The 12,956-nt window shown below is 44.2% G+C and overlaps 1 protein-coding gene across 1 annotated transcript in view; it reads left to right on the forward strand.

Annotated features, from left to right (window-relative positions):
- SLC44A3 (solute carrier family 44 member 3) overlaps positions 1-12,069 on the forward strand; it is an 80,289-nt gene extending 68,220 nt beyond the window's left edge. Inside the window, exons 13-15 of the mRNA XM_044301950.1 lie at positions 6,077-6,214; positions 9,442-9,678; positions 11,417-12,069. Of these exons, the coding sequence (XP_044157885.1) occupies positions 6,077-6,214; positions 9,442-9,678; positions 11,417-11,521 (480 nt within the window). The 3' untranslated portion in view covers positions 11,522-12,069. The remainder of the gene's footprint in view (positions 1-6,076; positions 6,215-9,441; positions 9,679-11,416) is intronic.
- Positions 12,070-12,956: the final 887 nt, after the last annotated feature.

A 12,956-nucleotide genomic window follows, 5' to 3' on the forward strand; every position in this document is an offset into this window, starting at 1 on the left:
GACTTGATGTCACACAGCATCAGGTAATAGTGCACGCCTATGTCAGGGCAGTGTAGCACGGCACCCAGAAAAAGACCAGGGAGCAGTGACTCTAGGCCAGGGATACTCAACTGGCGGACCGCGGTCCAAATACGGACCGTGGACACCAGCTGTCCGGACCCCTGCCATCCCTTCTATTGGAAGCAGCACTTTAGGCTGCTTCCTAATCTGACAGTGCGCCGGAAAGAGCTGAGGCACAAGGATGGAAGGGGATGAGCGTGCTGAAAGAGACCGGTTCCGCCACATGCAGGTAACTTGTCTCTCTCAGCGCTTTCACATCGGCGCCTGCACGTGGAGGAAGCAGTCTCTCTCAGCGGCTCAGTCCCTTCTCTCCTGCAGCAGCGGCACGTAAGGGAGCTTCAAGCTCCAAAGGACACTTACCTGCTGCTGGAGAAGAGGCTGGACAGCACCACTGCCACCAATGGAATAAAGTCCACATTTTGGGGGGAAGGGAGGGGACTGAGGGGTACAGACAAGCAGGAACACGTCACTGACTGCAGGAAAGGACTCCAGTGTCAGTGGCCTGTTCCCATGTTGGCCTGTGCCTCTCTCTGTAATGGTTAAATAAAGATAAGGCTCCATTCACACCATGGTATTTTAGTTCCACATCCAATCCCCATTATTGGTGGATTGGCTGCGGACCCCTTCATTTCAGTGGGGCCGCAAAAGATGTAGAGAGCACTCTGTGTACTGTCTGCATCTTTTGTGGCCCCATTGAAATGAAGGGGTCTGCATCTAATCCACCAATAATGGAAGTTGGATGTGGAACAAAAATACATGTCTGTTCTGCAGCTTGGGTAGCCACCCGGCCAGTATCTCACCGACAAGGCCGATATTTTAGTGGCCCTGCCAGTGCAGGTAATTTCTTTATACCCACAATTTTTCTGTATGGACTGTTACTAATGAGCGCTTCCATTGCAGAGCACTCATTAGTACAGCCTTTTCCTCCACCGCCACTTGTGTTAATAAAAAAAAAAATTGCCTACCTCCTCCATTTGTTCGCGTAGTAGGGAACGCGCCGACTGGAAGCTCAGGACAGGAGCTCCGAGACGTCATCACACTGGAGCGCAGGTCCCGTCCTCAGCTTCCAGTCAACAGAGTGTTCACCGCTCGCCATCAAATGGAGGAGGTAAGTTTTTTGTTTTTTTTCCCCCGCAAAAGCAGAGATGGGGGCATTATTCTTATTGGGGGCACTAATGGGGGCATTATTCTTACTGGGGGGCACTAATGGGGGCATTATTCTTACTGGGGGCACTAATCGTGGGGTTATTCTTATTGGGGGCACTAATGGGGGCATTATTCTTGCTGGGGGCACTAATGGGGGCATTATTCTTACCAGGGGCACTAATGGAGGCATTATTCTTACTGGGGGGTTATTCTTATTGGGGGCACTAATGGGGCATTATTCCTATTGAGGGCACTAATGGGGGCATTATTCTTATTGGGGGCACTAATGGGGGCATTATTCTTGCTGGGGGCACTAATGGGGGCATTATTCTTACCAGGGGCACTAATGGAGGCATTATTCTTACCGGGGGCACTAATGGGGGAATTATTCTTACTGTGGGCACTAATGGGGGCATTATTCTGACTGTGGGCACTAATGGGGGCATTATTCTTACTGGGGGCAAAGGGGGCATTATTCTTACTGTGGGCACTAATGGGGGCGTTATTCTTACTTGGGGCACTAATGGGGGCATTATTCTTACTGTGGGCACTAATGGGGGCATTATTCTGACTGTGGGCACTAATGGGGGCATTATTCTTACCGGGGGCAAAGGGGGCATTATTCTTACTGTGGGCACTAATGGGGGCGTTGTTATTACTTGGCGCACTAATGGGGACATTATTCTTACTGGGGGCACTAATGGGGGCGTTATTCTTACTGGGGGCACTAATGGGGGCGTTATTCTTACTTGGGGCACTAATGGGGGCGTTATTATTACTGGGGGCACTAATGGGGGCGTTCATCTTTACTGTTGGCATTCAGCTCAGACCTTCACCTGACTGCAGACCCAGGTATGTGGACCTTTTAATAAAACTAGTTGAGTACCCCTGATCTAGGCAGTTCTACACTCCTCGCTCCTCCTGCATACTAATGAGTGCTTCCATAATGAAAGATGTGTCCCACAAAAAAACATCATCTAGTGGTTGACTGTAGCCGTGACGTGACGTAAAAGGCACATGTTCCTTGCAGTAGCATAAAAATTTCCGGCAAGAAGGGCCGCAGTGGCATTGATGAAAATCATTAACTGGCGAGTATAGCATCTTTTATTATTTAATCACCTTCAGTGTCTTTGGACTCAGCAAGTTCCTACGGTCTGTGACTGTTGCATGACTTCAGATCTAAATGTTCTTAGGGTTTTCATAGTCACCGGTCAAAAGTTTTGTTCAGTGGGGTTTCAGGTATTGTGGCCCCAGCTGATTGCTACAACAAAGGTGCAGACGCACTCTGCCAATTAAGAATTGTTTTGCTGATCCTTGTGCAGTTACCCAGTGGATCACTGCTCAAAAGGGTTAAAGATGTAAGATATATTTTTGCTGTTTATGATTGGGTTGTATTGCAAGCTGTTATGCTGCTGCTATTTTTACCTGAAGCCTGTGTTTATGGTTTTAATCGTGGTGCCATGAAGGGTAGATAGATAAGTCATTGGCTCTAGCGGCATAAATCAGTAAGTTTACATCCAGGGAGCCCTATGGAATGAAGGAGCCGTAGGTATGCTTCTCTTCACAGATCTGCCCAGGAGGGGTGGTTTGCAACCCCTTTACGTACTGCAGGGGACAGATATCCCTTGGGGATCCAGGGAAAACAGATCAGGTAGCATCCTTCTGAGCATTGTGTAGAGGAAACGCATGTATCTTGGATTCTGCACTTCACAGCTTTGGCTGGGTTTAAAGGTCTCTGCTCCCAGTCATACCTGAGGGACAGATATAGGTCTGTTACGTATTTTGAGAGACTATAGACTTTATATTGGAAAGTAACTCTGGGAGCTCCTGTACCCCAAAAAAAAAATCTATTTGTACATCAAAATGATTGTTAAAGGGGTTCTCCGGTAATTTAATTAAGTTCATGATATCACTTAAATATTACTTTATTGTAAATATATTCTTAAATACCTTTCATTAGTTATAATGGCTCATTTTGTCTGGGAAGCAATTATTGTTCTAATCACACAGCAGGACAAGTTACTTCAGAACACTGAGCTAAAGAGCTGCCTCAGCCTCCTCTCTGCTCTGCTTGTCAGGGATTATGATACTAGATACAGCTGAGAAGAACTTTAGCTGAATCTCTGGGAATGGAGTTCATGAGGAGACATGAAGTACAGAGAGGATGAACAGGACAAACTGTGGTAACGGAGACTGCATACAAGTACTGCTGCTCGTTATCCACATTCCACTCTGTACTTCATCTGAAGTTCTTATCATCTGTATTCAAAATCGTAATCCCTGACAAGTAGAGCAGAGAGGAGGCTGAGGCAGCTCTTTAGCTCTGTGTTCTGAAGTAACTTGTGCTGCTGTGTGATTAGGACAGGTTTTGTGTGTACTAATAGGACGGTGGCCATTTTAGTTCTCCTAATGATTGCTTCCCAGACAAAACGAGCCATTTATAGTAGACTAGACTCGTAAGTATTTTCAGTAATTTTATTATCTTAATTCCCGGAGAACCCCTTTTAAGCAAAAAAACATGGTCACATCGATTGGATAAATAAATTATTGTGGTGACATGGAAACGTTTTTTCCCATGAAATGTTCTATTGTGCTAAAGTAGTGAAACAGAAAAATATGAGAATCTATATATCGCTGGGGTTTTTGCCAATAAGATGTGTCCCGTGAAAAACAAGCCCTCAAAGCTCGAAAAAAAAATAAGTAATGGCTCTTAGAATTCAAGAAGATGGAAACAAAATAAAAGATGCCAAAATAGGCTCAGCACTGAAGAGGTTAAGGGAAAATGAGTGTTTTCTGTATTCCGTGCGTACATTATATGCCAGTACATCTGCTCCACCACAAAAAATGCACTTTATGATGATCGGCCTGATACTACTGCATTTACCCCAAACATGTAGGAACTGATCACCAGAAGCACATTTCCAGTGCAACCATGAAAATGAATTTCCTTTAGATATAAAGAAGTAAAGCCAATGCGGTAGAGAGTATTAATATTACACATTCTTCCCATGTCCCTGCGCTGACCTATATCGGACCCATTCTGTTCTAGATTCAAACAAACAGATTTAAAGGGGTTGTCCAAGTGTTTAATACTGATGACCTATTCTCATGGTATGTGATCAGTGAGGGCTCACCCCCAAAGATCAGCTGTTTGAAGATGCTGTAGCGCTTCGGTGAGTCCCGTGGCCTCCTCGCAGCTGTACAAAAGCGCAGCGCGGTGCAATGGGACTGTCACTGGTGTGGGAAGAGGCTGTAGCACTCCGTTTCTTCATACAGCTGATCGGCGGGGTGCCCGGAGTCGGACCCCCACCAATCAGATACTGGTGACCCTACTGTTGATAGGCCATCAGTATTAAACAATCGGCGACCCCTTTAACACGCCAGCCTATGATAGAACATGGAGGAGGATCACTTGTTTGGGACCCTCACTGATCTCCAGAGACTGGAGAAACTAAAAAAGCTTTCAGTTAGGGGTCACGCACACAAATGTATTTTCTTTCAGTGTCGGTTCCGTTATTTTTGCGGACTGTATGCGGAACCATTAATTTCAATGGGTCCGCAAAAAAAAAAAACGGAAGTTACTCCATGTGCATTCTGCGTCCGTATGTCCGTTCTGCAAAAAAATAGAACATGTCCTATTATTGTCCACATTACAGACAAGGATAGGACTGTTCTTTTAGGGGCCAGCTGTCCCGTTCTGCAAAATACGAATGCACTCGGACGTCATCCGTATTTTTTGCGGAACGCAAAATACATGCGGTCGTGTGCATGAGCCCTTAAAAGGGTTATCCAAACTATAAAACATGCCCCTCATATAGATCATACTTACTCTAGCACCCGCGTTGCTCCTGATCCCCGCTGCACCTCCCCGTTGCGCTGATCAAAACATCCGGCAACGGGGACGAGCGTCCCTAGCATCACGGGTGAACTCGTCCCCATCGCGGCCTGCTATTGGCTGCTCCCACAGTCGCTGGATGTTTTGATCCGCACAACAGGGAGATGCAGCGGCAGCCGTGCCGGGATAAGGAGTGATGCAGGTGCCGGGGAGCGGGGTAAGTATAATCTATATGAGGGGCCCGGGCATTGGGGGGCATGTTTTATAGTTTGGATAACCCCCTTTAAATACAATGGGTTGTCCTTATGAGACCACCCTTTTAAAGCCTGTATGACAGGTGCTTCCAGTAGGTGATGTTACATGATTATCACAGGACTAGGGACACCTTTGGAGCTATTTTTATATTATTGATCTAGATGTATTTTGTATGGGTTGAACTTTAATGTGGTAAATCAGCTTAGAAGATCATCCAGGAGAGGAGAAAGAGGGATCGGAGAATGAGCCATCCGAAAATAGCATTTATCATGTAGATGCAGTTAATACAAGGCACTTACTAATGTATTGTGATTGTCCATATTGCTCCTTTGCTGGCTGCATTCATTTTTCCATCACATTATACACTGTTTATTTCCATGGTTACAACCACCCTGCAATCCAGCAGCGGTGGTCGCGCTTGCACACTATAGGAAAAGGCACCTTCCTCTCTGTTGGCGGGTACCGTTGGAGCGCGCATACTCGGCAGCTCATGTCCCGTCTCTGCAGCAGTGAAGGGGCCACAGTGCTGAGACGAGTACAACAGCCACCTCCTTGGTCTGTGACATCGCATCAATATTGAAATTCTGGAGAAACCCCTTTTAAACTCCATATTTTATGAACTACTTGAAAAGAGAGAGGGTGAGCGAGAAGAGGAGTAATACCAGAACTGTCAGTGTTCTGTAATGGGCCGGGGTCATCCATACATATCTCTTATGTTTATATTCACTATTTGAGAAATTTCACTTACCTCAAATCCCTCTTGATCTCTCCCACTTGTAGAACGCTTACACAGCGACTGTAATTAATGGAACGTCACTATGTACATCTGCAAGAGAAGCCTACGCACTGATGGAGAAGAACCCCCCTTCTGTCTCATTACTGAAGTCTTCTGGGGTGTTCCTGATTTTTCTAGGGAAGGTAATCATTATATATTACATTATAAAGTTCTGCCACTTCACTACCGCTGTAAGACTATATACATCAGAGGTAGGGTCTTTAAAGATGGCGCCCGGCCCAGAGCCGCTAAGTGACTGCTATTTCACACAGTGAACGTTTGATTGCAGACATTTAACCCCTCAGATGCTGTGGTCAAGTCACCACACCCATCTGACAGCTAAAAAAAATTTTTTGCTGAGATCAGGGAAGGCGTTCCTTAGTAGTAATAGGCCTAAGCCTGTAAAAGGCTTCCAGGCCTATTTCTGGTATATTCCTTTGCAGGCCTGCAGGTGGCAGCGCTGCATATAATATACAGAATGTTCTATTACTAAATAGAAATGGCAATCTGGTGATTGCATGTTGTTAGGCCTCGTATAACTACAATGAAACGAACTAAGCAATAAAACAAATTAACATCATATGTATCACTGCGTCCGAAAATGCCCATACTGTTAAAATAAAAAAGTATTATCCCATACGGTGAACGATGTAACTGAAAATAAATCAAAATGGCCGATTCACCGTTTCTTGGTTGTTTCACGCAAGAAAAACTACACATACAGACGTGGACAAAATTGTTGGTACCCTTTGGTCAATGAAAGAAAAAGTCACAATGGTCACAGAAATAACTTTAATCTGACAAAAGTAATAATAAATTAAAATTCTATAAATGTTAACCAATGAAAGTCAGACATTGTTTTTCAACCATGCTTCAACAGAATTATGTAAAAAAATAAACTCATGAAACAGGCATGGACAAAAATGATGGTACCCCTAACTTAATATTTTGTTGCGCAACCTTTTGAGGCAATCACTGCAATCAAACGCTTCCTGTAACTGTCAATGAGACATCTGCACCTCTCAGCAGGTATTTTGGCCCACTCCTCATGAGCAAACTGCTCCAGTTGTGTCCGGTTTGAAGGGTGCCTTTTCCAGACTGCATGTTTCAGCTCCTTCCAAAGATGCTCAATAGGATTGAGGTCAGGGCTCATAGAAGGCCACTTTAGAATAGTCCAATTTTTTCCTCTTAGCCATTCTTGGGTGTTTTTAGCGGTGTGTTTTGGGTCATTGTCCTGTTGCAAGACCCATGACCTGCGACTGAGACCAAGCTTTCTGACACTGGCTAGTACATTTCTCTCTAGAATTCCTTGATAGTCTTGAGATTTCATTGTACCCTGCACAGATTCAAGACACCCTGTGCCAGACGCAGCAAAGCAGCCCCAGAACATAACAGAGCCTCCTCCATGTTTCACAGTAGGGACAGTGTTCTTTTCTTGATATGCTTCATTTTTTCGTCTGTGAACATACAGCTGATGTGCCTTGGCAAAAACTTCGATTTTTGTCTCATCTGTCCACAGGACATTCTCCCAGAAGCTTTGTGGCTTGTCAACATGTAGTTTGGCATATTCCAGTCTTGCTTTTTTATGATTCGTTTTCAACAATGGTGTCCTCCTTGGTCGTCTCCCATGTAGTCCACTTTGGCTCAAACAACGACGGATGGTGCGATCTGACACTGATGTTCCTTGAGCATGAAGTTCACCTTGAATCTCTTTAGAAGTCTTTCTAGGCTCTTTTGTTACCATTCGGATTATCCGTCTCTTAGATTTGTCATCAATTTTCCTCCTGCGGCCACGTCCAGGGAGGTTGGCTACAGTCCCATGGATCTTAAACTTATGAATAATATGTGCAACTGTACTCACAGGAACATCTAGTTGCTTGGAGATGGTCTTATAGCCTTTACCTTTAACATGCTTGTCTATAATTTTCTTTCTGATCTCTTGAGACAGCTCTTTCCTTTGCTTCCTCTGGTCCATGTCGAGTGTGGTACACACCATATCACCAAACAACACAGTGATTACCTGGAGCCATATATATAGGCCCAATGGCTGATTACAAGGTTGTAGACACCTGTGATGCTAATTAGTGGACACACCTTGAATTAACATGTCCCTTTGGTCACATTATGTTCTGTGTTTTCTAGGGGTACCATCATTTTTGTCCATGCCTGTTTCATGAGTTTATTTTTTTACATAATTCTGTTGAAGCATGGTTGAAAAACAATGTCTGACTTTCATTGGTTAACATTTATAGAATTTTAATTTATTATTACTTTTGTCAGATTAAAGTTATTTCTGTGACCATTGTGACTTTTTCTTTCATTGACCAAAGGGTACCAACAATTTTGTCCACGTCTGTATAAGGTATCGCCGGTTTCGTACTGACCTGTAGAATAAAAGTCAGTTTTATCGAACATCGTAAATAAAAAAAATAAAAACGTTAAACTGTGGTGGAATTGCTTTTTTTGGGGGCAATTTCACCCCATTTGGAATTTTTTTCCCACTTCCCACTACATCATATGCAATATTAAATGGTGGCGTTGGAAAGTACAACTTGTCCCGCAAAAAAAAACAAGCCCTCATATGGCTATGTGAACAGACAAATAAAAAAAAGTTATGGCTCTGAGAAAGCAGGGCGCTCAAAACAAAAACGCGGAAAAAAAAAACCTCCGGGGGTTAAAGGGGTTTTTCGAGATTTTAATACTGATGACCTATCCTCTGGATAGATCTTCAGTATCTGATCGGTGGGAATCCGACACCCAGGACCCCTGCCGATCAGCTGTTTGAGAAGGCACTGGTGCTCGTTGTAGCGCCGAGGCCTTTTCCATGGACAGTGACAACGCGTTTATCAGTCACGTGGCCCTAGGAGCAGCTCAGCCCCATAGAAGTGAATGGGGCTGAGCGTGATGCCAAAGCACAGCCGCTGTGCCTTCTCAAACAGCTGATTGGCAGGGGTCCTGGGTGTCGGATCCCCACCAATCTGAACCTAGTGACCCGGAAAATGAAGGTAACTGGTCAGTTTAACCACAAAGGAAAGGTTGTAAAAACAAAATTCATAAAAATGTGGCGGAATTGCGTGTTTTTTTTTTTTTTTTTTCAATTCCACCCCATTTGGAATTTTTTACAGCTTCCCACTACATCATATACAATATTAAATGGTGCCTTTACAAATTACATTTTGTCCTTCAAAAAAAACTAAAAACCCTCGTACAGCTATGTAAATGAAAAAAAAAAAAAAACGTAATCGCTTAGGAAAGGCGGGGAGTGATAAAAATTTTTTGGGTAATAATGAGTGTTGCCCCACAGGAAATAAACACATTGTGAACCTTCTCCTCAACCATACCTGATCCAGGGTGTTACTTTGTCCTTTAGGTTTTTGTTGTGTGCTTCACTGTGTTTGGAGGACTTATGGCTTTCAACTACCATCGTGAATTACACGTGTGGGTCATACCCTTGCTCCTGGTTGCCTTCTTTGCATATCTGGTCGCCCACAGCTTCTTGTCTTTGTTTGAGACCGTTGTACACAGTCTACTCATGTGTTATGCAATAGACATGGAGACCAACGACGGCTCTTCTGAGAAACCATATTTCATGGATCAAGATCTCATGGTGAGTGGCTTCGTTTTTTTTATGTATACTGCAGTATCATATGGGTCGAATTATTCCAGAAAGAGATTTCATGGATGGACCCCTGCCCCAAGCACCTTCCCGGTGTTAGACAGAGGCTGGAATAGATACACCTCCGCTTCAAATGTTTGGATAAGTCATTGCCTGGCCTATGCCAAACCACAGCGCCTGTCTAATTATTAGGTCATGCCAAGAGCATTGTTTTCTTTGCTGCATGTTATGTCTGCACTGGATGTATAGCATTTCTGTGTTACTTAAAGGGGTTTTCCGCCTATCATGATGACCTACCCTCTGGATTAGTCACCGGTATCTAATTGGTGAGGGTCCAACACCCGAGACCCCTGCCAATCAGCTGCTTGCAGTAGCGCCACTGCCTTCTTTCAGCCTTTCCTAGGCCAGTGGTGGCGAACCTATGGCACGGGTGCCAGAGGGGGTGCTCAGAGCCCTCTATGTGGGCACTTGCACCCTGGAAAAAGTCTATGGTGTACCAATATGCCTTAGACTTTTTCTGCCATTCATCAGCGCAGGGCGCACTATGAACGGCACAGGCAGCGCACTGAATGTAGGCAGGCTATTATAGCTAAATGATGGTGGACTGTAGTATTCAGGTAAATTGCTGTGTTGGCACATTGCGACAAGTAGGTTTTGGGTCGGAGTTTGGGCACTCGGCCTCTAAACGGTTCGCCACCAGTGGCCTAGATGCAGCTGAGCCCCATTGAAGTAAATGAGACTGAGCTGCGGAACCGAGCACAGCTACTATCAAATGGACTCGCTGTACCTGGTGAGCTGAGAGAAGGCCACAGTGCTACGGCAAAGTCTCGGGAAACCCTTTTAATGAAATATTAGAACAAGGTAATACATTTATATCATCCCAAGATAACTTTTCTGTAAAATTCTGCAGAATAAGGCTGCCAGTGGGGGGCGCAAACTGAAGACAGATTTCCACAGCTAGTAATAAATGAAATGAATCTATCCATAGAAATCCCCTGAAAATAAAGTGTAACTGACATGTCATAAATTTTGATTGTGGGTCTGGGTTCTGAGACCCCCCAACGACCACTACTAACAAAGTGGGGTGTGGGCTGATAGGTTTACGAGCCGGTACACGGATAATAGCGCCTGTCCAAGGAGAGCCGATCACAACTTGTCCAGCCTTTTCTACGTGAGGGGATCAGCGCTTCAGTAAAGCGCTCCATCCTCTGCAGGATTGCCAGAGCTGTGTAGTTCCTGCGCCGATGGTACCCCCAAATAGATGATCGGCAGCAGTAAAGGCTGGACATCCGCTTTTAGGGGCTCAGTGCACTACTGTCTGTGGGGGTCTCAATAGCTGAACTGAGCACAATTTATGACTGTCAGACTGAATTATTATATATATTTTTTTAAATAGTTACACTAATATCATAAAAGGTGATTCTAAGGGTGGGCACACCACGTTTTTCCTGTGCGTTTAACATTTACAAAAAACAAATAATGGATGCTACCATACAGTGGCATTTGTTCCCCATAGAGTTCCATTAAAAGTATACTTTTTTTTATTTTTTACCATTTTATATACTGTATCCTTTTTTCCTAACGTGTACGTCAAATGGAGGCATAAAACGTGATGTGAACCCACCCTAACCCAGACTGTGGACCATCACCGATTTTAAATTCTGTATTTTTTTTTGCATTTCATCATTCTATTCAGTATACAGTAATGTATTGTGTTTCTGTCTTGCAGACATTAATACAGCAGAGCAACTGTGACCCTGAGATGTTAAAAAACAGACCCGTGCAGAATGGGGAGGACGGTACAGAACTACGTCCAATAGCCAGAGCAGACTAAACATGATTCGTGGTAGATAATCCAGCGCCAAAACAGAGGTGGACGAGAGCACTGAACACGTAATAGTGGGGGGTGCAGAGCCAGAAGTTACTGCTTTGATGAATTCGTACCCTTTGATGTCAGACCACAACATGTTCATTTAATTTTAAGTTTACTGTGCGGAGCAGACAAGAGGCCGGAGATCTGGCGGGTTTAGCGCGGTGCATATAACTGCAGTCTGGAGACAGCTCATTCATTGTGAGGTTTTAGAAAAGATCTGCATTTGTGCCGGTATAAGGGCGCCCTCACACGCTGCGGATGTTGTTGCTAAATTTCCCACGACTGAAAATCTGTTCTCTTCACCTACAGAAATCCATGTGCTTGCTGCCCCCATCGAAACAAATTGAACCTATTTTCAGTTGTGGAAAATTCTGCAACAAACTCCGCAATGCGTGAAGGCATCCTAACAGATCCAATTATTTTCTTTTTTACAAAGTATGTTATTTTTTTTATCTCCCCTTTGGAGCCAAAAATTATTGTAGAAATTATATTTATGCAATACCTTAAAATGTTTGTACCTTCGGTGAATGGCACTTGTATCATTAACTGCCCTGCAGACGCAAACTGGTAGGACTCGTGTACGTGGGTATACACTGCCTGTCCCAAAAAAATAAGTGGCCACCTGGATTTAACTAAGCAAATAGTTATGAGCCTCCTATTGGATAATTACTGCACGGGCGATTATCTTCCAGCTGGCAACAAGTTATTTAACCCCAACTGGTGCAATGATTTGCTTCTCATTTCTTGAACAACCATGTCGAAAGACAAATCTCGTGGTCGTGGAAAAGATGTTAGTCTGTTTGAGAAGGGTCAAATCATTGGCATGCATCAAGCAGAGAAAACATCTAAGGAGATTGCAGAAACTACTAAAATTGGGTTAAGAACTGTCCAACACATTAAAAACTGGAAGGATAGTGGGGACCCATCGTATTCGAGGAAGAAATGTGGCGGGAAAAAAATCCTGAATGATCGTGATCGGCAATCACTTAAACGTTTGGTGAAATCAAATCAAAGAAAAACAACAGTAGAACTCAGGGCTATGTTTAATAGTAAAAGTAAGAGCATTTCCACACACACAATGCGAAGGGAACTCAAGGGGTTGGGACTGAACAGCTGTGTAGCTGTAAGAAAACCACTAATCAGTGAGGCAAACCAGAAAAAAAGGCTTCAATTTGCTAGGGAGCATAAAGATTGAACTCTGGAGCAATGGAAGAAGGTCATGTGGTCTGATGAGTCCAGATTTACCCTGTTCCAGAGTGATGGGCGCATCAGGGTAAGAGAGGCAGATGAAGTGATGCACCCATCAGGCCTAGTGCCTACTGTACAAGCCTGTGGGGGCAGTGCTATGATCTGGGGTTGCTGCAGTTGGTCAGGTCTAGGTTCAGCAACAGTATGT

Source organism: Bufo gargarizans, chromosome 7 (genome assembly GCF_014858855.1).
Source record: "Bufo gargarizans isolate SCDJY-AF-19 chromosome 7, ASM1485885v1, whole genome shotgun sequence".
Classification (NCBI taxonomy): Eukaryota; Metazoa; Chordata; class Amphibia; order Anura; family Bufonidae; genus Bufo; species Bufo gargarizans.